Here is a 25,563-nt window from a genome sequence, read left to right as displayed (position 1 = left end):
TATATATATATATATATATATATATATATATATATATATATATATATATATATATATATATATATTTTTTTATACATTTATATTTTATATTCTAAAACATTTAATATCTAAAAATATTTTTTTAAATATATATGCGTTTGTATTTATAAATACATAAAATATAATTAGTATAAAGATTATGTAAACAAAATGGATACGATTAATCATTTGACAGCACTAATAATATTTCGTAATAATTATAATAAAAACACACCAAGTTGCCCAAAAATGTCAGTTTAATAGATTAATAAAAGTATAAGGCTAAGATGAGCTTGGAGGAGATGAACATATTGAAGTGATGACAGTTTAACAGAGGATACTGGGTGACGTCCGCTCCATTCTTATAGACAGGAAGTGCCCAAACCTCGAGGATTATGGGACAGTGCTCTCTTCCTGCCCACAAAATGCTGGCATAACACACTCACCTAAACACAACACACACACACACACACACACACACACACCCCCTCTCTATTAAAAATAGTGCATAGCTCAGTGAAAGTACATTTCTGTTAAGATTGATCCGCCCACCATCAAATCAATCAACCTGATTTACATTATCAAAAAAACCAAAAAATAATCAATTCCAAGCGGTCTACATTTCATATACATATCTGTATTTCGTATATATTTATATTCAATGTACAAAGTTACATTCCGAACTGCAAAGGCTCGTTCATGGAAATAAATACCGCACTGGCAAGTTCGTGACAGGAAGTTGCTTCCGCTCTCCTGCAAACCAAGCAGCATCAGCACGAACGCAAGCAGTGCAGCATCCGCCGGGCGCCTGCCGTCACACATTAGAGTCTAAAAGACGTGTACAAAAGTGTCATAAAAATAAGCGCTTGTCTCTGCACGTTCGTCTACGCGCTACTCTCCTGCGAAAACCGCTCTAGTGTTAAAAAAGACGGCGAGCGAGCAAAACGTGACGTGAATCTGAGCGACGGGGAAGGGATAAAACAGGTCGAGGCTATTCAATCGGTATCTCTATCCTTTGGTTACCGTGCGACATTCATTTGGAAATATTGCATTGGCGCTCACAGTATCTGGATGATTTAAGGATCGAGAAAGTGCAGCCAAAACAAACACAAAAGCTGTTCTAGGCACGATGTAGCAGTGCATTGTGCATCCTCTCCAAAAAAAAACAAAAAAAACGTATAGACCTGCCCATTATTTGCCATCCTATCAGCGTGAAGGAAACAAGGTCAGCGAGCGAAGGTCTTCGGGGAAACTTAAACCGCATGAATACTTCATTCTTCGTCGATAATCGTGATTCGCATGAGAGAAGGTCTACAAGCCAGTGCTGGAAAGGTCTTAAATAAAGCGGAAGGGAGTGAGATGGAGGTCCGAGGCGCGTCACTCGTCGCCGGTCGTGACCTGCCACACGATGAGGTGGCTGCGCTCGGCTTTGGCCAGGAAGGGCTGCAGGTTCAGAGGGGGCTCGTTGACGCTCTCCGTCTCTCCTCCTTCATCTCCTGCGACAGGAAGAGAGGAGCGATGAGGCGCTTCAAGAGTCTCAAAACCAAAGGGTTAACTTTTATATGACTTTTCACCATTTTTCTCCTTTACGCAGAGGCCTTATTTATTCAAGCAATGCCTAAATGAGAACACCGTGAAAGTGAGACTGTGCTTTCTTAAAAATCAGCGCTTAAAGTTGCATTTACTACAACGCTCCATCCAGAAGAGCGCTAAAGTGTGTTCAGCACATTTATGGAGATCTGATTCCTAAACCCTGCAGAGCAGGCCGTGCCGGCCGTTCAAGGACCGTCTGCCGACTCGCAACCTTTACGTTTAAGAACCTGCTTCTTAAATGTTCAAAAGTGAAGGGTATTGCTTGTTTGTCGCTTCTCCGATCACGAACGCAGGCATGGTGTTACGTTCACGAGGTGCGATGCACAAAGGATTAACAAAATAAAATGGCTTTATACTCAGAAGCAGGGGTCTTTAAATTTAAATCATTTTTATTTTATTATTATTAAAAATGCCAAGCCCACAATATAATATTCAATGCCGGGCTGCAGAGACTCTGGACGCGTGCATGTAAAGAAGGGAGCTGAGACGGATTAAATTAGTCCTAAAAGAAGAAGTTATAGGATTGTAACGCATCTCTAAAATATTGCACGCATAGATGCACGCTGCCATTGTGTTAGTCAGCAACAAATAGGAGAGTAAAATATAAACTGGAGGTTACAAAAGTGATTTAGTAACGGATTTTCATTTATGCATTCAATGCATTCTTTATCAGCTTAGACATAACCGATTCTAAGGGATATTTTGATATAATTCTGTGCGCATTTGAGACACTTTTGAGATATTCGGCCAATCACAGCGCAACGTATAAGCTGGCCAATCAGAGCACACCTCGCTTTTTCAGAGCGATTAGCTTCGTACAGCTTTGTTTCTCCTTTAAGGCGGAGCTTAGAGGAGAAACAATAATGTACAGTATGTGGAATATAATGTGTTTTTTTTTTTTACCCGCATAAACGCATGACCCCATTACACCAAATACACAAAATAATGTTTAGCAACATCCTGTGACCCTTTTAAAGTGAACTGCAGCACCGGGAGGTGACTCACCCATCCTGAAGTCGATGTAACCCTCTCCTCCGCTCACGATTAGTACGGACTTCACCAGCTCTGGAGAGGGAGAGTCTGAGGATCTGTCCGCGGCCGCCTCGACCCCTGACCCCGCAGACGGGATCACCTGCCCTGTAACGAGCAACAGCGCTCTTTAGAATCCACAGCTACATTGGATTAGCAACAAAAGCAAACTTTCTGGAGTCTATTTCCAGCTTATTAAATGTACGGTTCGTCTTTTACGTCAGGTTCATACATTTGATCAACATTCAGTTAGAGCAAGACACTGTAGGCCTGCCATCGACAAAGTAAAATCTTTCATACAGAAGATTTTTTTTAACAATAAATAGATTTTGCAAAAAATAAAAACAGGTACATTTTCATTTGATTATATTGTAACTTTCACACCTTCATTTTTTGTGAAAAACAGAATATTAAAAAAATTTGGGATAAAAAAATTAGTAAATAAAATTATATATAATATGTATTATTTTGTGAAAAATATTAGAATTGATTTTAAACGACATTGTTCATAATTGCATTTTATATATATATATATATATATATATATATATATATATATATATATATATATATATATATATATATATATATATATATATATATATATATATATATATATATATATATATATATTATAATATATTATATATATATTATATATATATATATATATATTATATATATATATATATATATAATACCCAATCAAAAATCCAGTTTCTATATTTATAGTAGGAAACTTACAAAATATTATAAAATCTTCATGGAACATGATCTTTACTTGATATCCTAATCATTCTTGGCAAAAAAAGTAAAAATCAATCATTTTGACCCATAAAGTGTATTTTTGGCTATTGCTACAAATATACCCCCGTGACTTAACACTGGTTTCACAGGCCAGGATCACATATTTTGTTAAAAATTTGTTAAGAAAAAGGGCATTAAAGTAGCTTTAACAAACAGTCCTTACAGAAAAGCATTACTTGTGTGCATTTTAAAACAAAAAAGGCACTTGATGCGTTTTAAGATACGTCAATGTAAGCTTTTTTCAGTTTAGACAGTTTAGTCTTAAGCCCTTTTCTAAACCGTTGTACCTGGGACTGCAGTGAAGAACTTGACGGCATCTCTGTGTCCGTGGAAGCACAGCTGGGCGTGAGCCATGGAGCAGAAGGGCACAAACGTTCCCGTCGTGACTTTATCCCCGCTCTCATCACCGTAGACACGGATCGCACCGCCCGGATGATTCGACCCCGCCGCCGCCGCCGAATCCTTACTTTCTGTTGCGGGAATTAAAAAAAATGACATTACTCTCACAAACAGAGCATTACGTTACCACCGAAGACATGACCGGAAGCACATGGCTCACGCACTCTCTGACAGAGGGATGGAGATGATGACGCCGTTTCCCGTTCCTACCCACAGACGGTTGCAGGAGACCATCAGAGCGGTGATCCTCACGAAAGAGAAGCCCAGTTTACCGGTGCCTGCGACACAAACAGCATCAGACACCTGCAGAGCAGGACCCTCCGAGGTTTTGATAACGCAGCGCTCACCCAGCATCTTGCTGACGTACGGCTCGATGTCGACGTCTTGCAGGTGCTGGTACGTGTGCGCGTGGAAGAGCCTGAGGGTCGAGTCCAGACGGATGGACACCCAGATACCGTCTCCATCCCACGCCAGCTGCCTCACCTGACTCTCCTTACGAGGATGAGCGTCGAATGATTTCTGTGCGCGAGGTGTGGAGTTACAACGATTTTAAGCACGTCATGACATTTACTGAAAATGAAAGGTTGTCATTTAATGAAAAAAAAAAAAAAAAAAAACACATTAAAACGGAATGATTCAATAGCATTCTAAAAAATTTAAAAAAAAAAGTTTTAGAATGTTTCAATAATAATGCTAAACATGAACAACTGTAAAAAAAAAAAAGTTTGGGGGAAAAAATAAATATATATTTTTTTACTTGTAATTAACTTTTAATATTAAAATGAATTCATTTAGACTATGAGTCCATATAGAAAGACAACAAATACTCATTAAAATTATTCTTGTTTTTTTTACTATTTTTATTAAATAAGTTAATTATTTTTAAAATTATCTTTTGCTCATCAAGACTGCATTTATTTATTTAAAAATATAGTAAAAACTCTTTTTTTAATCACCAAAATTTTATCACCATTCAAAAATAACTGTTTTGTGTATATATTAAAAAAATAAATTCTATGGTCAAATCAGAATTTTCAGATCATTTCTCCAGTCTTCAGCTGTGCTCCATTATATAGGTGACCCTGACCAACCTATATTTATTATCTGAAATCCACTGAAGTATGGCTTGTTAGGATAGGACAATATTTGGCTGAGGTGTGTGTGTGTGTGTGTGTGTATGTGTGTATGTGTGTATATATATATATATATAACACTTCTGAACAGCAGTGTATCTCAGAGATATGTTAGCTGCATGTGAGTTACTTTACTTTAAAAAGTCATACCTCTATCTTCATGGCTTTGGGTTGCACCACAAATATCTTGTTCCTGTATCCACACCAGACCTTGTCGTGCACCACAGTCATGCAGCGGATGGAGTGATGGGGACGGCCCAGATCTAACAGGTGGTAGTTGGTCAAATCCCATTGGCCATCTGGAAAGAAGAGCATTTATTCTGGTGCGGTGCGCTTTATATATGCGGTATGGGTGAATGCACTACAGCGTTTAGAAATAAGTCTTACCAACACCTCTGTGGAAGATTGCAAGGGTCCCATCGGCCAAAGCTACCAGAACACGTCCTTTCACGTGACTTCACAGAAGAAAGAGAAATAAGCAGCTGCTGCTGAAGAAAGCGCTTTAGTTTGTTAATGTAAGTGTATGCAGATGACAAGAGTGTCCTTACACGATGCCCAGGACGGAATCCTTCAGCTTGATGGAGTGAAGACACTTCCTCCACTGAGCCACAGATGAGTGCACGTATACGCTGCAACAGAGCATCTCCATTCTTAATCCATGCATTGATATGACCTTTACAGTTGTTTGTAATTACTGTAAAAAAAAGGGTTTTTACAAATCATTTTGATTTTGCTTCGATTGAATCGTGAACCTCCCGCACGAGAGCTTTGGAGCAAGTTCGATTGGTTGGGAGACAACTGATTATACGGGATTAAAATGAAAAAATAAATAAATAATAATTCCCTGGAGAAGACATAATATAGCATTTAAAATAAAATTAAAAACGGGGACGCTGGGGTTATTGACCATTGACACGATTTTTCTTTTGGGTCTATAATGATGTTATTCATTTCCACGACTTTTTACAGAAAAACAACACTAATTTCTGTTCATTTCCAGATTTTGGTTTGGGCTTAATGACTTTTGGAAGAGGGGGTCGGGTTTAAATTGCAATTTAAAATGCTTTAAAAAAATGTCCAGGTTGGATTTGCCTGTTTAAAAATACTGACTAAATTTAAATTAATAAAAAAAATAAAATAAAAATAAAGATTTGTTATTGTTATTAAATCCTTTGTTGGAGGCAGGCACAAGGAACGGATACATTTTTTAAAATAAAATGCTATGCAATTACGAAATGCATTGCACTGCACGAGTTGCGTGTGTGAGGAGTCCAATGTTTATTAATTTTATTTAATCTTTATTAACGTATGGGGGTCTTCTCGCCGCCCATAGAGATGGAGCTCAACTGAGCTTCTGATGCTAAAAACACCACAAGTGTGGAGTTCGTTCTGAAACATGCAGCACATATATTTATTTAAATGGCAGTCTTTGTGCAGCAACCTATGTTGTAACTTAGGTTTTATTTCGCCTTTATCATGCAGCCCTAGTAGGAAGCCTGTTTATTTTCCACCCTTGCAGGTGACCGCTGGAGAAGGAGGACGTCTTTGCCGGACACTCACCAGCCGTTCTGAGCCCCGAGCCACATTGTAGGCAGAACGCTGCTCATCTTGCTGGCTTCCTCTCTCATGAGATCCTGCTCCTCGGGCATCGAGCTGACGCCGTCCTTTACCAGATCGCACTCCCTACAGAGCCAAAACATTACACCTCAGTACACCTCAACTCTACGGGTGTCAATCAATCAATGCATGGCAATGCAGACATAGACGATTCTGCATCGATGCAGTAATAGACCATAATCGATTATAGCCTAGGACGTCACTTGCATTACGCGCTTGTCAAGTATAAAAAAAAAAAAAAAAGTGCACTCCAATACAAAATCTGAGCTTGGCTTTTTCCTGCATATAGCACGTTTGCACGCTAGAAACAAACAAGACGGGCTACTTAGATATGCTTTCATTTCTGCTGTTTGCAATGCAGTACATATTAGATGTGCAAAAATCACTTGCGTTTGCTTTTATTATACGAAATTGTGCCGTTGAGGTAAACCGTTTTCTGATATCTGGAAATAGATATGTGTATTAGCGTAAATGCAGTCTATTAAAGCTGTCTATGATCATCATCAATAATCAAAATGGCAATAATACTTAAAAAAAAAAAAAAACAACAACAACCTTTTAATGGTTAAAGCACTGGAAGTGCTTTTTCTGTATCACTTGTAATTGTCTCTCCTGCCTTTATTACATATATATTTGCTTTGAATTCTTAACGTTATTATTTTAAACAGCAGCTTGCTTACGTAATTGAATAAAAATGCTCAAAATAAATTTGATGCATAATCGCGATGCATCGAATCGAATCGCTGACGTGATAGTGGTATCTGAATGGAGAGACACCTCTGCGTGTAGCCGGACGGCGTGTCTCTGCTGCTCTGTACGCCGAGCGGGTCGGTGAACACGTGTTCGGTGTAGATCCCGGGCTGGCTCTCGTCTGCAGGCGTGTTGCTGTTGCTCTCCGTGGCCTCCAGAGCTTCTTCTGCTGCCGTTACCCCGTCCTGCTGCCGCTGGCCCAAAGCCTCTTCTGCAGAGAGAGGAACGCATTAACTGCTGTTAACAAATGACACCTTATTGTAAAGTGTTACCTACGGAGAGAAATGGAGTGAATATGACACGCATTAATTGCATTCGTGTCTGTTATTGTGAGGGACGCGGTGTTACCGGTGTCTGAGGACTCTAAGGAGTTGGTGCAGACGGTTTGAGGGATCGCCACAGCTCCTTCAGCAGAGCAGCCCACCACAGCGATGGCCTCCAGACCTCCGTCTGAGCCCGTGGAGCTGTTCGGGGCCGTGCTGCTGACTTTAGAAGCCTCGCCGTCTGCGGTCAGCTCCTCTCCCGCGGGGTAGTCCGTCTCGCGAGCGCCTGACAAACACACAAAGAACCGGCTCAAACCGAGAACACCCGTGGAGCTCATCCAATAAGGTCTCGGTGCACTGTCTGACCAGGTACACTGGCGATGCACAGCACGTGAGAGTTGCAGACGAAGAAGTTCTCCAGGATGTTTCCGGGCTGGTTGGCGTCGATGACTATGACTTTAGAGGTGGAGTGCGTCGTGGTGCAGATCCACACCAGGCTGGAGAGCTCATCCTGATGTCGCAGCTCCTTCTCCTGCTCCTGATCACACACACACACACACACACACACACACACACACGGGTGAGTACACATGATAAAGAACACACATCATCATCATCTGATTAAATCTCAGTACATCTTAGGCTTGCTGTGATAAATGACAACGTAAGAGTTTTCTTAAAACCAAATGCAAAAGCACCTGTTAAAATATTTTGGATTTTGAGAAGCCTCATGTGTTCTGCCAACAAAATCCAAACATTAAATTTCTTATTTATTTGGTTCCTGTTTTTGCTCATTTCTGTTTAATTTAAACTGTATTTTTTTGGAGTCATTTACATGTATGCCGCCCCCACGCCTCCTCATTTTCTCACTTGTTTTGCTAATAAACGTTGTATGTTTCATAAGTATTTGCTCCAGATTCTTAGTTTTGCATACGTATTTCAAGTTTGTGTAATTCGTTTGTTGTTTTATATTTGGCATGGTGCATTTCTATTAATTTTGTTAATAAAAGTTCTGCACTGTTTTTCGTTGTTGCTTATTTGAATTCAAGCAATTGATGTTCAAATGAAAGCAAGATTTCCTGATGTGTTTGCATGCATTTCTCCTTCACAGTATATACAGTTTGTACATGACTTGTGGGTCTCCTGACCTTGAGCTCCTGCTCCAGTTTCTCCAGGCTGCTCTGCGATCCTCTCTTCTTCCTGGGGTCGACGGGGTCGCTCTCTCCTCCAGACACGTCTTTGTAAAACACGCTCGCTCCCACGATGGAGCCGCCGTCTCGAGTCTTTCCGCCTGAGAGATTGACTCCCGCGGCGCACCACAGCTACACACCACAGACACCGGCGTCAAACCACAACACTCACTGAGCTCAGGACTCAATCACAGAACGCTCTCACCTTCATGGAAGCCTCTTTCTCATCCAGCGGTCGGAGGTAGACGGGCACCGGCAGGTTCTTTATTTTACCATCCCCCTGTCCACCGTTTGCAACCTTTGAAAACAGCATAACGATAAATAAAATAAAACTTTGTGATATATTGGTAGGCCACTTTTCCCTGCGATCTTTGCTTTCTCCTAATATGTCTGGTACAAGTCTGTGTTACCTTGTATTTTGGGGGTAAACTCCATCCGTACGCTTGAACCCGGCCGTCCTCTTTCTGCACGTGAGCCTTCACCTGTCTGTACTGAGCTCTCTTCTGCTCTCTACGGGACACTACGCTCTCTACCTCAGCTCTACAGAACACACACAAAGTTAACATCATACAGAAATTTGAACTACTACTACCACTACCATTTTTTTTATATAAATCGTAAGTATTATTAAATAAAATTAAGTTTATTATTACTTAAAATCAAATAATTTATAATATAATAAACCAATATAACACTACTACTACAGTAATGATTTCATACACACACATATACACACACACACATACATATACACATATATATATATATATATATATATATATATATATATATATATATATATATACACACACACACACACACACACACACATACATATATATATATATACATACATATATACATATATATATATATATATATATATATATATATATATATACACATACATATACACCTATATATATATATGTATACACACACACACACACACACAAAAAAAAAAAAAAAAAGGCCAAAATGTAGAGTTTACAAAAGTAACATCACATAGTAAATAAGATATGACTAAACTTTTTTTTTTTACAATAACGATATATAATCACGAGGTAGTTTTTTTGCAAGCAATAGGGATATGCATGATAAATAAGAAACATATACATTACATACACTATAACAAAAAAGGATTAATCTTAACTGTGTTAATTATATTTAGATAGATCAATAAATAGATAATTAACGTGTACCAAGTATAGATATAAATATCATTATGAATAATTTTTAAATTTCTTATTAAAGGTGCAAAAATTATTAAGCAATGGAAGACTTCTCCATATGAATGGAGAATATTGGACAGCTTCACCTTTAAGAACGAAGTCCAGATCCAAAATACTGTTACATACGCATTTTCTTTTTCATCCGTTCACCCTCTCTTAAGACCTAAATCACTGCATTCATGAGGATAGTTGGGATTCTGACCCAAGTGAGCGCGTTTATGCAATCGTTCAAAGACCGACGCTGAAAACACTGGATTCATGAGCTGCTTTCGCACGGACAGGAAGTCACTCACTCCTCATTGAGGAAGTCGAAGGCTTTGGATTTGTCACTAGGCAGCTGAGAGAGCGTGCTGCTCCTCTTCTTCACCGAAGGGACGACGTGTGAGGTGGGAGCGTTGTACTTCATGTTCACCGGCGCCTCGGGTTTTTTCGTGGCGGCGCTGGACGAAGAGCTGAAGAGCCTGCTGAAACTGAGGGACGTGGGCAGAGAGACATAGACACAGAGACTCATATGCGGACACAAGCGCAGCAGCAGTTAGAGGTCAAAGGTTAACCGTTATGGGGTTGTAGGGTCACGTCACAAACATGTGCCAAGCCCTTCACACAGTCCTGCGATAAACCACTGACCCGACTGTCAGAAACCATCTAAACCACGACCAAAACATGCAGACAGCGCACATCACTGAAAATAACCCTTCCTTTCTGTACTACACTGCTGCTCAATAGTTTGGGATGCTTTCATTCATAAGTAATGCATTAAATTGATCAAAAGTGACAGAAAAAGACATTTATATTTATATTTACGCAAATGAATCTATTTCAAATACATTCTGTTCTTTTGAATTTTATTCCTCAAATTTTTAGATCCTGAAAAGTAAAAATGGTACCGTGGTATTTGCAACGATATTCAGAGCCACAGCCGCTTTTAACATCGATAATAATAAAAAAATGTTCAAAAATGCATATTAGAATCATTTCTGAAATATCGTGTGACGCTGAAGACTGGAGTATTGATGCAAAAAAATTAAAATAAAATAAAAAATCTGCCTTGATCACAGGAATCAACTAATGTTCACATAAAACTAATATTTTAAATTGTAATAATATTTTAAATATTTACAGTTTTTCTATTTTTGATCAAATAAATGCAGCCTTGGTGAGCAGAAGAGTTTCAAAAGAAATATATATATATATATATAAAGCCTTTTGAATTTAGTGAATAGTAAAAAACTAAAACTAATTTAAAAAGAAAATTAGCTTGTAAATAAAAAATAACCTTTCTGAAAAATTGTTTAATAAACATATCAGAAACAATTTAAATAAATCAATGCTATGATGTAATATTTTGGTCTTTTTTTATGTAATGGGTATGAACGGGTTTAAAATTAAGTGCTTAATCTTATTACAATACTATCCCTCTGTTCTCTCTTAAAAGCGCTATATACATCAATCCATTCATCCATCTATCCTAAGGGCCCTGAAAGTCATGAATGAAGCTCTTCTATTACTGTCCTTCATCAAACCATGCCATGCAAATCTTTCTGCACGCGTTCCAAGACCTAACACATCCGAAATCTGTTTAGAAAAGCTCTGTCCCCTGACCCAACACACCTTCTGCAAACACACAGGACAACACGAACGGGGTTACAGAAAACAAAGGAGCACACAAGAGGAGAATGAATGGGTTTAAAATAGATGCAAAACCTTAAATGCCCCCCAAATGCAAAACCCCAGCTAGATCAGCATGACCGGGAATGGCATTTCAAACCAACAAAAACAAGCCCCCGCAGGCCGCTTGCTGACACCGACGTGCCAAGTCCTTTAAAAACAAGTGTAATAAACGCTTGAGCATTAGTAAAGTTTAATGTAATGTAACGGTCTGGCTGTAAATTCCTGTTACGCTTTTGTTATATCGCTGTTAAAGCTTTAAAGAAACACCATTCCCATGTCCAAGAACACATTTTTGGATTCGAGGATCAAACCAAGTGCAAGATTTACTAGGATTTCTAAGATTTACCTACATCCTAGAAGGAAAACAAATAAAAAGAGGGACATAAAATGAGAGGGGGAAAAACAACGTTTGAACGCCAAACCGCACAAACTAATAGAACACAAACTTTGAGGAGGACGGGAAAAGGTTGCTTACAACTGCCAGATACTGGACTTTTTCTTCTCAGTCAAGGCCGGGTTCTCTCTGGATGCTCTGCATTGAACAAAACACACTCTTGAGTCGATGCAGGGAAGAGCGGCGAGGGCCGGAGCGCCGAATGGGTTACAGCGACTGACCGTATCATCTCGGTCCACCTGACGGCCTCCTGCAGCTCCATCAGTCTCTCTTTATACTGGTTTCTCTCCATCAGGACCCGGGCCATCTCCACCCGCGTGAAGCGCTTCCGCTGGGCTGTCGGGACGTCGCTCTGTGAGAAACACATCAGATCAGTAACCCTGAGCGTTTCAAACAGTATTGTGTACAATACCTCCGTTTAACATGTACTGGGGAACACAAGATGAACTTGTGACGCATTTGTGTTTCACGTTTGCACAATTTCCCCAATTTCATGCAGCATTTCACTGATTTGTTATGCTAAATATTTATTTTCTAGTGCAGTTGCATTACAATAGTAATATATTTCCGTTTTAGAAACATCACTGTGTTTATCTCAATGTCAGACAGCATTAAACAACTTCAAACCATATTGCAATTTTGCTACAGTAAAAATAAATAAATAAATAAATAAATAAACACACACACATACACAAAACAATGAATTTACATTAAAATATTGCATTTTTTCTGCCTTGGATTATAATTATTACTGAATCTCAGACAGCAGTTTAATTTTAATTGATAAGGAAAAATTAAGTCATGCATATTTCTAATGCAGCAAAATTACGATAATTATTATCTAAAAAAATATATTTTACAATGCAGTTTTTTTTTTTTTTTTTTTTTTTTTTTTTTTAATCAATGCATTTTCTGCCTTAAAATTAGTTTGAAATTTTTGTATCGCGCCAACACCGACTCATTTGCATCAAAAACGGTTTTGGCATTAAATCTCGACTTCCTGAACTGAAATCTAAAGGAACCGTGAGGAGCCTGATGCTCTGCAATCCTGATCCAAACTCTGTCTTACATCATCATCCTCTTTCGTCTTCACTTTGGCTTCTTCCAGCTCAGCTCGGATTCTAGACAAAAACACACAAAGCGTCACAAAAATAAATGAATAATAAGCGTGTTTGCTGATATGCGCGTCTGTGTCCAATGACTAACTTTCTGAGCTCCTCCTCCAGCTCTCTGTTCTTGTCCTCCAGTTTGTCTTTGGACTGTCTCAGGACCTCCAGCTCTCCCTGAATAACGTCTTTCTCGCACACCAGCTCATCCACGCGAGCGATCAGATCGTTCTTCACCACATTCAGAGCGTTCCTGTTGCAAACACAGCCACGCAGCTCTCAGAAACAGAACTATTTTTGTCTCCTGTCTGTGCATAGCATTTAGACACAACTAAATCTACAGTATGCGTTTTATTAGTTTGCTTCTTTTTTTTTTTCGTGCTGCATACAGATATTACATATTTATACTGCTTGACTGTATTAAGACAGACAACAAACATACAGCGGCTTCAGTCATATTTCACTCATGAAGCAGGTATTTTGAATGAATAGTTAAAAGAATCACAACCCAGTAGTGAGTGAAAATGTCTTTAATTTAATCAGTCCGGTTGCTGTGATCCTCTTTTAAGCGTCGCTGTAACTCCTTTAAAGCAGCAGATGGCAGTAGAAGCATTGCATGTGGAGTCAATCTGGACTAAATGTGAATTTTGGCGTTTTCCAAATCACATACTAATGCCATATATTGACTTACTTTGTCTCCAGGAGCTGTGTGTTCTCGTGGATCAGGTGTTCGACTTCACGGCCCATACCTACACGACACAAATACAAAGCAGATTTCATCTGATAAAATATATATACACACTCATGCACAGATCTCTGAGAAGCCCACGAATGCTGATTGACCATTTATAAAAAACAGAGAACTTTTCTGGAGAATAGAAAAAGATCATGAAATCATGCTTACCAAAGAAATTAAGGTCTAAAATTGGCATGCAAACCAAAAAAAAAACAAGGAAAGGGTCAGTCAATGACCAAAATAAATAAGAATAACACTAAACTAGCAAAGATCACTGTATCTTAACCAGATGCAATACAAAAAAACATTTGCTAATCCAGTCTTTCTTTTTTGTCGCACCTGGTGAGGATACGGTGTATGAAAACGAAAGGACAAAATAAAGAGGAGTGTAAACATACACACCGGAGAACTCGTCTGGGGGAAAGAAAGAAGCCACAAGTGAAGCGCCACAAACATGGAGGAAAAACAACAGGATTAGATGGGCTGTGAATGTCAGGAACGATGGGTTTAAAAAAAAAAGATGATGAATAAAACTAACTGATGGCAGATGTCTCCAGTATTAGAAGAGAGTGACATGAAGGAAAAAGGATCCAGCAACAGACACACTTACACACAAATCATGCAATTTGGACTTCCACAGATCTCAAAAGTTTATTTTTATTTATACTTTTTTTTTTTGCATTACATTTCTGAAAATTTTGCATTTCAAATTTTTCATATTTAATTGTAAAAGCATTTTTAGTGCATCTGACATTAGATATTACCTGCCTTTATTTAGTTTTTAATCAATATTTTAATTTCGAAGTTTTAGCAGTTTTTATCGTTTTCGTCATTTTATTTGTTTTTCTTTTTTTAAATACGCCTGTGCAGCAATATATTACGTTTACCTAAACGAAAATGATAAAATAAGCTACGTTTTTATATTTTCAGTTTGATCATATAAACGCGTTTAATTTAATTTTAATTAACAACCTGAACTGAATAATGCGCTTTCAAACAGTCTTTTAGTGACATCTCTTCGCTGATAAATTCCCCCTCCACAGATCTTGAGCATTCGATCTTTCATCCAGCATAAAAGCTTTAAAACTCATTCACTTTTACTATATTGATGACTGGCCACGATATTGGTTAAAATCCATCATTTAGTAAAGAAAGAAAGCCACAGAAGTTTTATGAGTGTTGGTTCTCTCAGGTTAAGGCAGATCTGAGCTCTGGTTGTCTGAGAACTTACCCAGCAGATCAGCGCCTTCATCCACGTCTCCAATGAGATCGGTTCCTGCTGATGAGAGCTCCTCAAACAGAGACTCCGTGTTACGGTCGAAGGCCATGTTCTCGATGCCTTTAGTGGGAGTGCTGGAGACGAACCACAACCAAGAACAGACATAAGAGAGAGAAAGCTGTTTCGCCGGACAACGTCCAGATGGTTGCTAAACAAGCGTGTATGGAATAAAGATCCTCCGAGAACGGAAAATACAAGCCGTTGGGTGCGTGTGATAAAGTACTGTGCTTGAATCAGGACGCACCTGGATCCTTTGCATCCACTCAGATCCATGTCCAGCTCTGGTGTGGACTCAATGATCGCCTGGACCTCTGACCGCTCCGCGCTCTCACTTTGATCGGCTCCTGAGCCAAAAACGTATCGTTTAGGCATGTTTCAAATGGTCAGATGCGTTCAAATTCATCGATGTATTGCATTCTTTTCACTTTCTCACTAGAGGCTTTGGTGCAAATAGGGGAGATGTCATCAATTTAAGTGAGTCACTGTACCATTTATGGAGAATAAGTGGTAAAATATGTAATCATATCCAAACCGTTTTTTGAAAACCTAAGTAGGTCAAGAAGTAAACCTAATTTTGTAAAATATAAAATAAATTGTGCATTTCAGATTGTTTTGCTTTTTATTGATTTAAATTTGATTAAACCAAATATCAAGGCTTAAAAACCAATGGGAACCCAGAATCAAGCTGAAAGCAAAGCATTAAAGCTGCACTTATTGATAATATATACACAACACTGCAATCACATTATGAGAGAGAGACACACACACACACACACACACACACACACACACATCCTTGAATCAGACTCAATTTTTGTAGTTGATATTTCACTTCTAGATGGGCTGTCAGTCAATGCAGTTTCATTTCTGCACCACAAGGTTGCAATAATAGAGTAATATTGTGATTTTCGCGACAGCCCTAGTGTCATCTTCACTCGTTTCGGTGATCATTATTGCCATGATTGTGTACGTATGGGGTGGAGACTCCAAATTAAAATTGTTTATTTTGGTGCTTTCAGAGATCAGCATCGTTTGGCAAAAATCGACTGGTGCACCTTTAAATGGGAAGGAGACGAACTGCATTTGTCACCTGAAGATGGCGTTTCTAATGCCACAGCGTCCTGTACGCTGATGTTCTTGCTGCTGTCTGGTTTAGCGCTGCTGGAGTCCAGGTTTCTGTTTAAACCCTCGGCCTCCTCGGTCCGCGGTGTGTCCACAGACTCCATCACTACGTCCGACGTCGCAGCAGACATGGGGGTGTCGGATTTGGACTCTCCCCTGCCGGCATCAGAGAGCTCATCCTGAAAACAAACCCATGAAGCATTACCAGCGGAATGAGCAATAAGCCACATCAATATTTATGAATAAACCGCGATCATTCGCACGAATGTGCTAAATGAGACTGGGCACGGTTCACATAAATCGTAAGACTAACACAATATCATCACCTCATGCTCTGCACACCACGCTCTTGTCCTGAGACAAGGACAGACTGCATGCGGATTCGTTCAGAATGATTTGATAATAGGTTTTGTGAACCTTGATCATGCTATATAGCAGAGATGTACATTAGTCAACGTTTGAAGTGGATCAAAAAAAGTTCAAAGTTGTCATCAAAGACAAGGACGCATTTTGACGAAAGGCTTTTGATGCACTACAAATGTTGACAACTGCACAATCTTCACTTGCATGCTAGAAGTTTGCTAAGAAAATGTTTTATTTTATTTTATTTTTTTTAAAGAAATTAAGTTTTATTCATCAAGGACTCGTTAAATTGTTTAGGAGTGTCGGTCAGTAAACAATAAAATTGCAAATATTTAAAATAAAGCGGTTCTTTTAAAGAAAAAAGGAAAAAAAGGGTGATCTTTTGCACAGAAACCTGTTTTTAACATTGGTGATAATCAGAAACGCTTCTTCAGCAGCAAATCAACAAATCAGGATGATTTCTAAAGAATCATGACACACTGAATAGTAATGGAGTTATGATGTTGCAAATTCAGCTTTGATTGTGGGAATAAATTACAATTTTGCAAAATATTCTTAATTTTAATAATAATTAGGTTGTAATAACATTTCACTGTTTTACTGCATTTTAACAAATAAATGTCGTCTTGGTAGGCAGAAGAGACTTAGCAGAAAAACAAGCAAAATCTAAATGATCAGAGAAAACAAAACAGCAAACAAAAAATGATTAAAGCATACATTTTGAACATTTATATTGAACCAACAGAAAATACAGAATTTGAGAGGGGAAAAAAAAAAAAAAAAAAAACACTGACACAAAACACACACGATTTAGCTGGAATTTATAAACAATATATAAACTTAAATATTCCAGGTTATTATTCACAAGAAGTTACTGGCCTTTTTCCCAGCACAAATGAACAAAGAGTGAAGCTTTAAATAGAGATTTTTCAAGCTTTGTTAAAGGACATAAAAGCACCTGTTTACACGGTTGCCTTTTTGAAAAGTTGAAAATAACCGGGAATATTATTTTGACCACACTGAAAACTTCAAGCAAATAAGGTCAACCACACAGATGCTGACTGCAACCAAAAATACAGCTTAACTCCAACATCACCAGGGATATTGACTACGCATTTGGTAGAAGCTATAAGCTATTCATTTAGTACTCGCTCCCACGAGTTGGGCTAAACGTTTTTAAATGTTAGCGTGTGGTTGCAGGCAGCAGTTTGTGGACTACGAATGCACTTTTCACTATCCATACATAAACGGTAAGGGGTGTGGAGACGAGCCAAACAGAGCACACTACACACTACGCTGCACTGCGGCTGCCACTGAGGTTATGGCAGGACTAGCAGACGGGACTACCTTACTGGAGTCGCTCCACTGGGCTTCCAGATTCTCCTGTGAACTCTTACCATCCCCTCTCCTGAGGGATTCATCCGCCTCCAGCTGCCCAGAGAGAAACGTACAGTAAGCAACACACAGTTAGGGCGACACCGCTGCCCCTCGTTTCTGTTTGTCATGCACTCGGGCCAGATGGATGATGGGAACTGCATTATATAAAAAGAAAATCGGGCCAGTCCTTCCCCAAAAAGCATCGGGAGGAGGCTGCTTGTCAAATCAAATCCAGATTAAACTGTAAATAGAGTAAAATGAACTGTAGGCCAGGATTACACATAATCTGTCTCCCGTGGTCAATCAAAAAAGCAGGACAGACGGTTAATAGGAAACTTACTTTGTGTGTTTTTAAAACGGACAATGATTGAACTAAAGCTTTACAAAATCAACATGAAATTACAACGGGAGCCCATTTTAATTTCAGTAATGTGATGCTTTTCCGAGTCAAACCAGAAACAAATAAGTCAACTGCGACACCACTGGAAGCAATTTAAGTTTAAAAATGATCACATCATATGTAAATATAACGTGATCTAATGCTAATACATTTTCTTCCATTCTGTAACAGAACAATGTACAACATGCAATAATGCCAGGTTCGTGTATTTAAAAGATGACATTTTGACTTTAAACGCCACTGTGATTAACTTCTGTGGCACCTTAACATCAAAACAGGGAAAACGTGTCTCTGGAAACATTTATGCAAAAATCATATTGCATCAAAGTGAAATGTTCAGTGCGTGATGATGATGGGAGGAAAAAAAAGCATTTTGTTTTATCCAAAACAGATGAATACAAATCTGGCATATTTTTTCAAGCTTGTTGTTGTACGTATCATGACCGTTTGGAAATGAAAAGCACCAAAAAGGTTAATACGGTATCACATTTTTAACTGCATCTCCAGATTGCAAAAGCAAATACGAGACAAAAAAAACCAAAAAAAAAAAAAAAAAAAGGAAGGAACAAGGAAAGGAAAAAGGACAGAGAGAGAGAGAGAGAGAGAGAGAGAGAGACAGACAGAGAGAGAGAGACAGAGAGAGACAGAGACAGAGACAGAGAGAGAGTCAGAGAGAGACAGACACAGAGACAGAGAGAGAGAGAGACAGAGAGAGAGAGACAGAGACAGAGACAGAGAGAGAGAGAGAGAGAGAGACAGAGAATCAGAGAGAGAGAGAGAGAGAGAGAGAGAGAGAGAGAGAGAGAGAGAGAGAGAGAGAGAGAGAGACAGAGACCTGTAGACAGAGAGAGAGAGAGAGACAGACAGAGAGAGAGAGACAGAGAGAGAGAGAGAGACAGAGAGAGAGAGACAGAGAGAGAGAGACAGAGAGAGAGAGAGAGAGAGAGAGAGAGAGAGAGAGAGAGAGACAGAGAGAGAGAGAGAGACAGAGAGAGAGAGACAGAGAGAGAGAGAGAGAGAGACAGAGAGAGAGACAGACAGATAGTTTTTGAAGTTTTTCCAATGAGCCTGAACACTCACGTGCTCTAAACGTCTTTCTCTATTGGCCAAGAATATCCGAAGATGCATGAGTAAAAATGTTTGTTTGTCTACACAAGAGGAAAAACTGTATAGCGACAAATTGTGAGGCCAGTTTTCAAACTCGGAGGCAGCTGCCCTCCAGCTCTTCAGATAATGAGATGTTTTATTAATGTGACTTTTCAAACAGCGCTACACCTGGTGACCGGGCTCTATAAAAAGCTCTCATTAAAATCAATCGGTTATGGAAGTACAACTAATCCGCAGGGAGCGGCAGGAACCGATAATAGGTTTTACACTCCTGTTTGGAAAGCACAAACTTCAAAGCGCTCTTTCTTCCCCCTGACATATGCACACGAGCCAACAGGAGCACAAAATGCGCACATACAAAACCCAGGCTGCAAGATGCTCCCGTGCTCTCTCGGGTTTCCATGGCAGCATGCGCCCACTTTTCTTAATGTGGCAGTTCAGAGCGGTTTAACCTGAGGAGAGGCTGACAGCAAGTCACGGCCTAGTTTCTCATCGCTCTCAGAAGCAGCAGCTCTGAGATTCTGGGGGATGATATGGAGAGAAATGCACAGTCACGGATTGCACAAAGGCCAGTCTGTATCAGTCCACAGTGGGAGTCTGATGGATCCTTTGTGCTTCTGAAACTCGGGTGACTCACGACTGGCCTTGATGGGGTCTTATGAGAAATCAAATATTCCCCGATCTACATGTACACCTGCTGTGACTTTCACAAGTCAAAAGACTATGCATTAAAAAAAAGGCTCGAGTTTCACAACTTTTTGACATCAGACTGATGAATGCATCAATGAGTCATGACAGTAACGCCAATGAAGCAAAGATATTATTTATAAACCGATAAGATGGGCTGTTTTTGTCTGGCGTAGCACCTACAGCTCTGCGCTTTCTTGTAAAGAGGGTTCATGTTTAGTTTGGCCAAAACAAATAATGCTGTTTGCACACTATATAAAGATTATCATAAAACACTGTATATTTTAAAAGAAAAAATATTGTATGCAAGTTACATTTTTCTTATTAAAATGATCTGCTACTTACTATTCAATCACAAGTTTTGAGTTTATATTATATTATATATAAAACTTAAAATGAGGTTAAATTAGTAAATGTGCTCACAATCATGGGAAAGCATTGTAGAATTATGTGTGTGTATATTTATTTATTATTTTTTCTTCATGGAACGCAGATGGTTTCTATGACCAAGTTGGAAAAAAATTACAGGGATACAAGAGAAAAATTATTTTAGTTAATTAATGTGTGGCTATAATGTCTATATCTTCTGGATGTCACACAAAATAAAATTATCTTCTCATATATTTCAAGATCAATATAAAAGAGTAAGCAGGTTAAATCATGACAGAAAAAGCCAAGTCAAGAATATTTTTGCACACAAACAAGAATTAAGTGTAAGATATATAAGAAATATTTGGTATATGAAAAATAGTGAGATGTTGAACTGTGAGGAAGCGCAGATAAAATGGAAAAGAATGAAATCTTGAGCTGGTACAGAAGTAAAGCAGAAATCCTCATCACACATCATCCAGCAGTAAAGCACTCTGTTACGGAGAGCTGAAATAGGACCGCCATCCTTCAAAAACTCCTGCATCAGACGGGCTTCAAGGTCAGTCTATTCTAGGATGTGAGAGATTGATGTTGCCATCGTGGCAGACAAAATCAATGTGAATCGGGGAGCGGAAAGGATTCGGGTCAATCTAGTGGTCGGTCAAGATGGGTTTTCCCCAATGGCAGATTCTATAACCTCTACATTTGTTTCTCAAAGTAGGGAGAACCGTTTGTTTGTGTTGAGTTTTGAGAGGGTTGTGAACATTAACACGGCAGGGAGAGGTTGACTGCAAACGATTACCTCATTAACATGAATATGTATGAAGGGGCCTAGTGCATGTATCTCTATGGGAGATGGAAGGTTCCAGAGCATGTTTTGTTACGCTGAGAGCTGACTCTGGATCAGCCTTGGCCCGTTTGTCTGGTCCTTGGCTCTGTTAGGGCTCCGTTTAAGCATGCAGGGCACAGCAGGCCCTCAGAATGAGCTTCCTTCCCGCTGGCAGCGCCGCTCAGGCTTCTTTAACATATGTTCTGCTCAGATCTATTCAGAGGGGGAAACTCTCTCGATACCCTCTCGTCGCTTTTATTCCCCCTAACCCATGTTCACTTCCTGGGAAGCAGATAACAGCCTGCTCTGAGTGCTGATGCGAACGGCACTGACAACGACAACCTGGTGGTTCACTAGTGGAGCTGGGAATTGGCATACATTTTAAAATTCAATGAGACTAACAAGCTCTTGATCTGATTTGATGTCCATTCATTCGGATACACATAAGGCTGTGCAATAAAACCGTTATTTTTAGGAAGATTTCTGTGCTTGAGCTCCAGAAAAACACAGACATAAAGTAAACTTTAGGTCAAGCTGTGTTCCTACATGGTCAAATACATGCAAAATGGTGGTCATGTAATAAATGAACAAACTATTGAGAAAGAGCGCACACATGTAATAGTACATTGGATATGTGCAGCCTTAAAGTGACAGTGGGCTAATATCCTGCTGCGACTGTGTGCTTAGTATTAATAAAACAACAGAAAGAAAAAATAAGAATAAAAATAAATAAATAAATAAATCTCACAATGCTCCTGACTGAGGGACTTTTGTAGCTTTAGTAACTAAAAAGTTAAATATTAGCATTGAAGCCTATATATGCTGAAGTATTTTACATTTGATTATTCATTTTTGTATTTTTGAATACTTGAGACTTGCAGTCAAAAGGCTTTTCCATCTACAAATTGTCATAATTTGCTATAGATTTACTGTAGTAAGACGAACTACACAATGCTAATGTGTAAGAAAGGTGGGATATATAAATATATATATGGATGGCATGTGTACCCGAAGTAATATTTTCTTACAGTTCATTCACACATCAACATAAAACTAAAAAAAAATGATCTTGGGGTTTAATAATTGATATTGGTTACTTTAGAAATGAACTGTCCAAACAGCCCTACTCCCTAAGAAGATTTTAAGTGTTTTTCTATTTTTTTTTGTTTTTGTTTAAACACTTTTTCCAATAGCTCCCAAACTAGGGATGTAATCCAGATCAATCTAAATCGGTGTGTTTCTCACCTTAAGGCTGGCGTTGGAGCGTGGGTGGCTGAGATTGTTATATCTCCATGTGTCTGTTCCTGGGGTCTCCACAGTCTCCCTGTGCAGATCGGGAGTCATCACATCACTTCCTGGCAATGAAAAAATACCCAGAGAGACCGGACGCTCCTTCCTGAAAACACACAAAACATACAAATGGACACTTAAGCGCGAAACCTTAAAGATTACATAACGTCTAGATATTCAGATATCAACCAAGCAACCAAGTCAAAAAAGCAAACTTGCATGACTTTCTGATTCTTCAACATCTCAGTGCAAGTGTCTATTGGGCATTTTGGGTGTAAGAAGTATGAGCAACAACAATAACAGATTATGAACTAAAAAGCGAACATTATAGATCACAATGTTCTGTATTTAGATTAATCCAGAAATGAACTGGGCATGCTTTTCACCAATTTAATATCAGGATTAGGGTGGAATTGAAACCATTTTCAATGCATTTTTACAAGAAAAACCTCAGAAAGCTGCCCAGACTGACAATACCAGACTCTCCCAATATGTCATAAGTGGTTTCTAAGGCCTTTGGACCAGGGACTAACTAGGGTGTTGCCAACAAACCAATATACAAGTCTTTATGCTCTTCTGATCATTATACATGTCTCAAGAGAATTTTTTGGTGTCTTGGCAAACAGGACAAAAACCAGAGCTCCTCTAGGAGAGCAGAGGAGCGTTTGATTGATGGGACTTTTCTTTTGTCTTCTCCGATTGTCTGTCTTCCTGTTGTTGGTTGCCATGGAGCTGCATTCAGAGCCTGAACCTGCTGACTGCACATTCAGAGCGGATCTGCTCACACGAGCAGGATTCACTCTATTCAGCTGGAACAGTACAGTAAGAAAAAGGAAAGTACAGGTTGGAAACAAGAACCAAATTTGAGGAAGTGTGAATCCAACTACTACCACGAAAATCCACAATGAGGCAACCAATCAGACGTTTCGTATCTGTATCGAGGAACAAGCATCCCTGAAGTCGAGTGCAACTCAGTGATGTGCGTCAAGTAAAAATACAAGGTCGTAAATGCATGCATGTCAGAGCTTTGTTCATCAGGGAGGGCTCTAACGTACATTAATACCGATGTGGAGGGCAAAACCTTGGGTAATCAAACACGTCAGAGAACACGTAGTGACAGACACGTACGTCATAGCAATAAAAAGGAGTTGTGGAACCTCAGGTCCGAAGTTCAATTCATGAAGAGCTATTACAGCACAGGCAGTTACTGTTTCTGATTATTTATTCAGAAAGCAGAGCCAGAAGCGAAAGAAACCGGTCAAAAGCAACTAATGTGATGTTTGCATTGGCGCAAGAACAGCTAGATGAAAAAGATTCATCTCTGAAGGCTTCAAAAGCAAGAAGATAAAAATGTTCCCTTTTAATCAAAACGCAGAAAGCAAGCGTTTCTTGCCACAGACCAAAGCTATCCGCTCTCTGGAGTCAGGATGAGTTGGAGGTAGTTAACAGCAGGATGCTGGGCGATAGTTATCACATAATTTTCTTCGATAAAACGATATGCGTTCAATGTAATGTTTATGCACCAAAAGCGCGACTCATTTGAATCGTTCCACATGGACCGTTTATCCGCTCGGGTCACAGTTCAAAGTACCACGCGTCGCGAGCTCACCAGAGCAGATGAGTTTACTCGGTCACGCCAGCACTAAACAGAGCTGTGAGATCCAGCGCTTTAACTCCAACGACTCTGTGATTTAAACCAGTTTATAGCCAGACATGAGAAACTACACGTCGCCATCATTTACCATGGATTTGTTGTAATAACACTTACTGCACCATGGTAAAGTGGCAGAAACGTGGGAAATTCCCATTATTACAGTATTACGGGTGTATAAATATATTTGCGAGTAAGCTATAGCATGTGAGCATTTATAATGAATTTTTCACACAAATAGGCACCTTAAAAATCATATATTTATATATATTTTTTTTAAATCACAGTATTGAGGTGATGTGGTTGTCATTACCAGACAACCCAAATCTGTTTTTTGCCCTGTAACAAGCCACTCATCAAAACATGCAGAAACTAAGAAATTCATTTTTCTATTTAGATTTTTATTTTGTCAAGGAAAATGAATGGTCAGGTTTCTACAATTTTCACTTACGAGCCAAAACCTGGCTTTAAACTTTAAAGCGTTAAATCTTTAGTAACATTATAAAACGTTGATCAATTTAGTGCATCCTTGATGTATACATTTAAAAATATATTATATATTATAGTGAAGGCCATACTATATGACTTTTTTTTTTTTTTTTTTTTAATTTTAAATACAAAAGCTCAGGTTACAATGTGAACGCTTTATAATTCCAATCACCCGAACGCAGCACTACAAACACCAAACCTGCTTAACATCTCCAAACAAAATCAACAGAAGAACGCTCTTCAAAGCAGCAAACAATATCAGGTGTCCGATTGCAGCTGAACGCAAGTCTAGTTGCGCGAAGGAAGCATGGAAGTACAGAACAAAGTGAAGCCACACAGAATAAACAATCTGTCTGAGACGATGATACGCATTTCTCCGACAGAGCACCAGAGACACAACCCGGCACTGTGTTCGCGTCGACGCTTGATCCACTCCCGTTTACTAAACTCTCTCTCGACTAGTCTCACACACGCCAAGAACAAGCAATGCAGTAACACACGAGCACAGACTGACAGAAATGAGAGGATATATGTCACAGCCGGTGAAAAAGAAACTAGGTTATCGTGCGCACACTACAGCTGCGTACCTGCTGATGCGGGGAAGGGAGTGTGTGATGGCGGGCAGGCCGGTAGAGACGGAATAATGCACCAACAGCAGAACG

The 25,563-nt window shown here is 39.2% G+C and overlaps 1 protein-coding gene across 15 annotated transcripts in view; it reads right to left on the bottom strand.

Annotated features, from left to right (window-relative positions):
* Window positions 1-257: 257 nt before the first annotated feature.
* Window positions 258-25,563, bottom strand: part of spag9b (sperm associated antigen 9b) — a 43,065-nt gene continuing 17,759 nt past the window's right edge. Inside the window, exons 1-29 of one of the 15 annotated variants that reach the window (XM_043229977.1) lie at window positions 25,489-25,563; window positions 22,717-22,867; window positions 18,050-18,133; window positions 16,308-16,518; window positions 15,462-15,561; window positions 15,170-15,291; window positions 14,341-14,352; window positions 13,894-13,951; window positions 13,303-13,455; window positions 13,166-13,217; window positions 12,318-12,448; window positions 12,178-12,234; window positions 11,643-11,645; window positions 10,325-10,501; window positions 9,210-9,339; window positions 9,005-9,097; window positions 8,758-8,931; window positions 7,976-8,147; window positions 7,695-7,895; window positions 7,374-7,557; window positions 6,540-6,662; window positions 5,528-5,608; window positions 5,367-5,434; window positions 5,130-5,278; window positions 4,194-4,365; window positions 4,011-4,124; window positions 3,735-3,917; window positions 2,617-2,748; window positions 258-1,514 (exon numbers count right to left, since the gene is read on the bottom strand). The exon at window positions 25,489-25,563 is cut by the window's right edge and continues 306 nt beyond it. In XM_043229977.1, the coding sequence (XP_043085912.1) occupies window positions 1,396-1,514; window positions 2,617-2,748; window positions 3,735-3,917; window positions 4,011-4,124; window positions 4,194-4,365; window positions 5,130-5,278; window positions 5,367-5,434; window positions 5,528-5,608; window positions 6,540-6,662; window positions 7,374-7,557; window positions 7,695-7,895; window positions 7,976-8,147; window positions 8,758-8,931; window positions 9,005-9,097; window positions 9,210-9,339; window positions 10,325-10,501; window positions 11,643-11,645; window positions 12,178-12,234; window positions 12,318-12,448; window positions 13,166-13,217; window positions 13,303-13,455; window positions 13,894-13,951; window positions 14,341-14,352; window positions 15,170-15,291; window positions 15,462-15,561; window positions 16,308-16,518; window positions 18,050-18,133; window positions 22,717-22,867; window positions 25,489-25,563 (3,481 nt within the window). In that variant the 3' untranslated portion in view covers window positions 258-1,395. Of the gene's footprint in view, window positions 1,515-2,616; window positions 2,749-3,734; window positions 3,918-4,010; window positions 4,125-4,193; window positions 4,366-4,397; window positions 4,417-5,129; window positions 5,279-5,366; window positions 5,435-5,527; window positions 5,609-6,539; window positions 6,663-7,373; window positions 7,558-7,694; window positions 7,896-7,975; window positions 8,148-8,757; window positions 8,932-9,004; window positions 9,098-9,209; window positions 9,340-10,324; window positions 10,502-11,642; window positions 11,646-12,052; window positions 12,056-12,177; window positions 12,235-12,317; window positions 12,449-13,165; window positions 13,218-13,302; window positions 13,456-13,893; window positions 13,952-14,340; window positions 14,353-15,169; window positions 15,292-15,461; window positions 15,562-16,307; window positions 16,519-18,049; window positions 18,134-22,716; window positions 22,868-25,488 lie in introns of those variants that run through there. The other 14 variants (XM_043229973.1, XM_043229976.1, XM_043229969.1 and 11 more) reach the window with 14 other exon arrangements.

The sequence above is a fragment of the Puntigrus tetrazona genome, unplaced genomic scaffold, assembly GCF_018831695.1.
Source record: "Puntigrus tetrazona isolate hp1 unplaced genomic scaffold, ASM1883169v1 S000000130, whole genome shotgun sequence".
NCBI lineage: Eukaryota > Metazoa > Chordata > Actinopteri > Cypriniformes > Cyprinidae > Puntigrus > Puntigrus tetrazona.
This window is presented reverse-complemented; position numbering and strand designations above follow the sequence as displayed.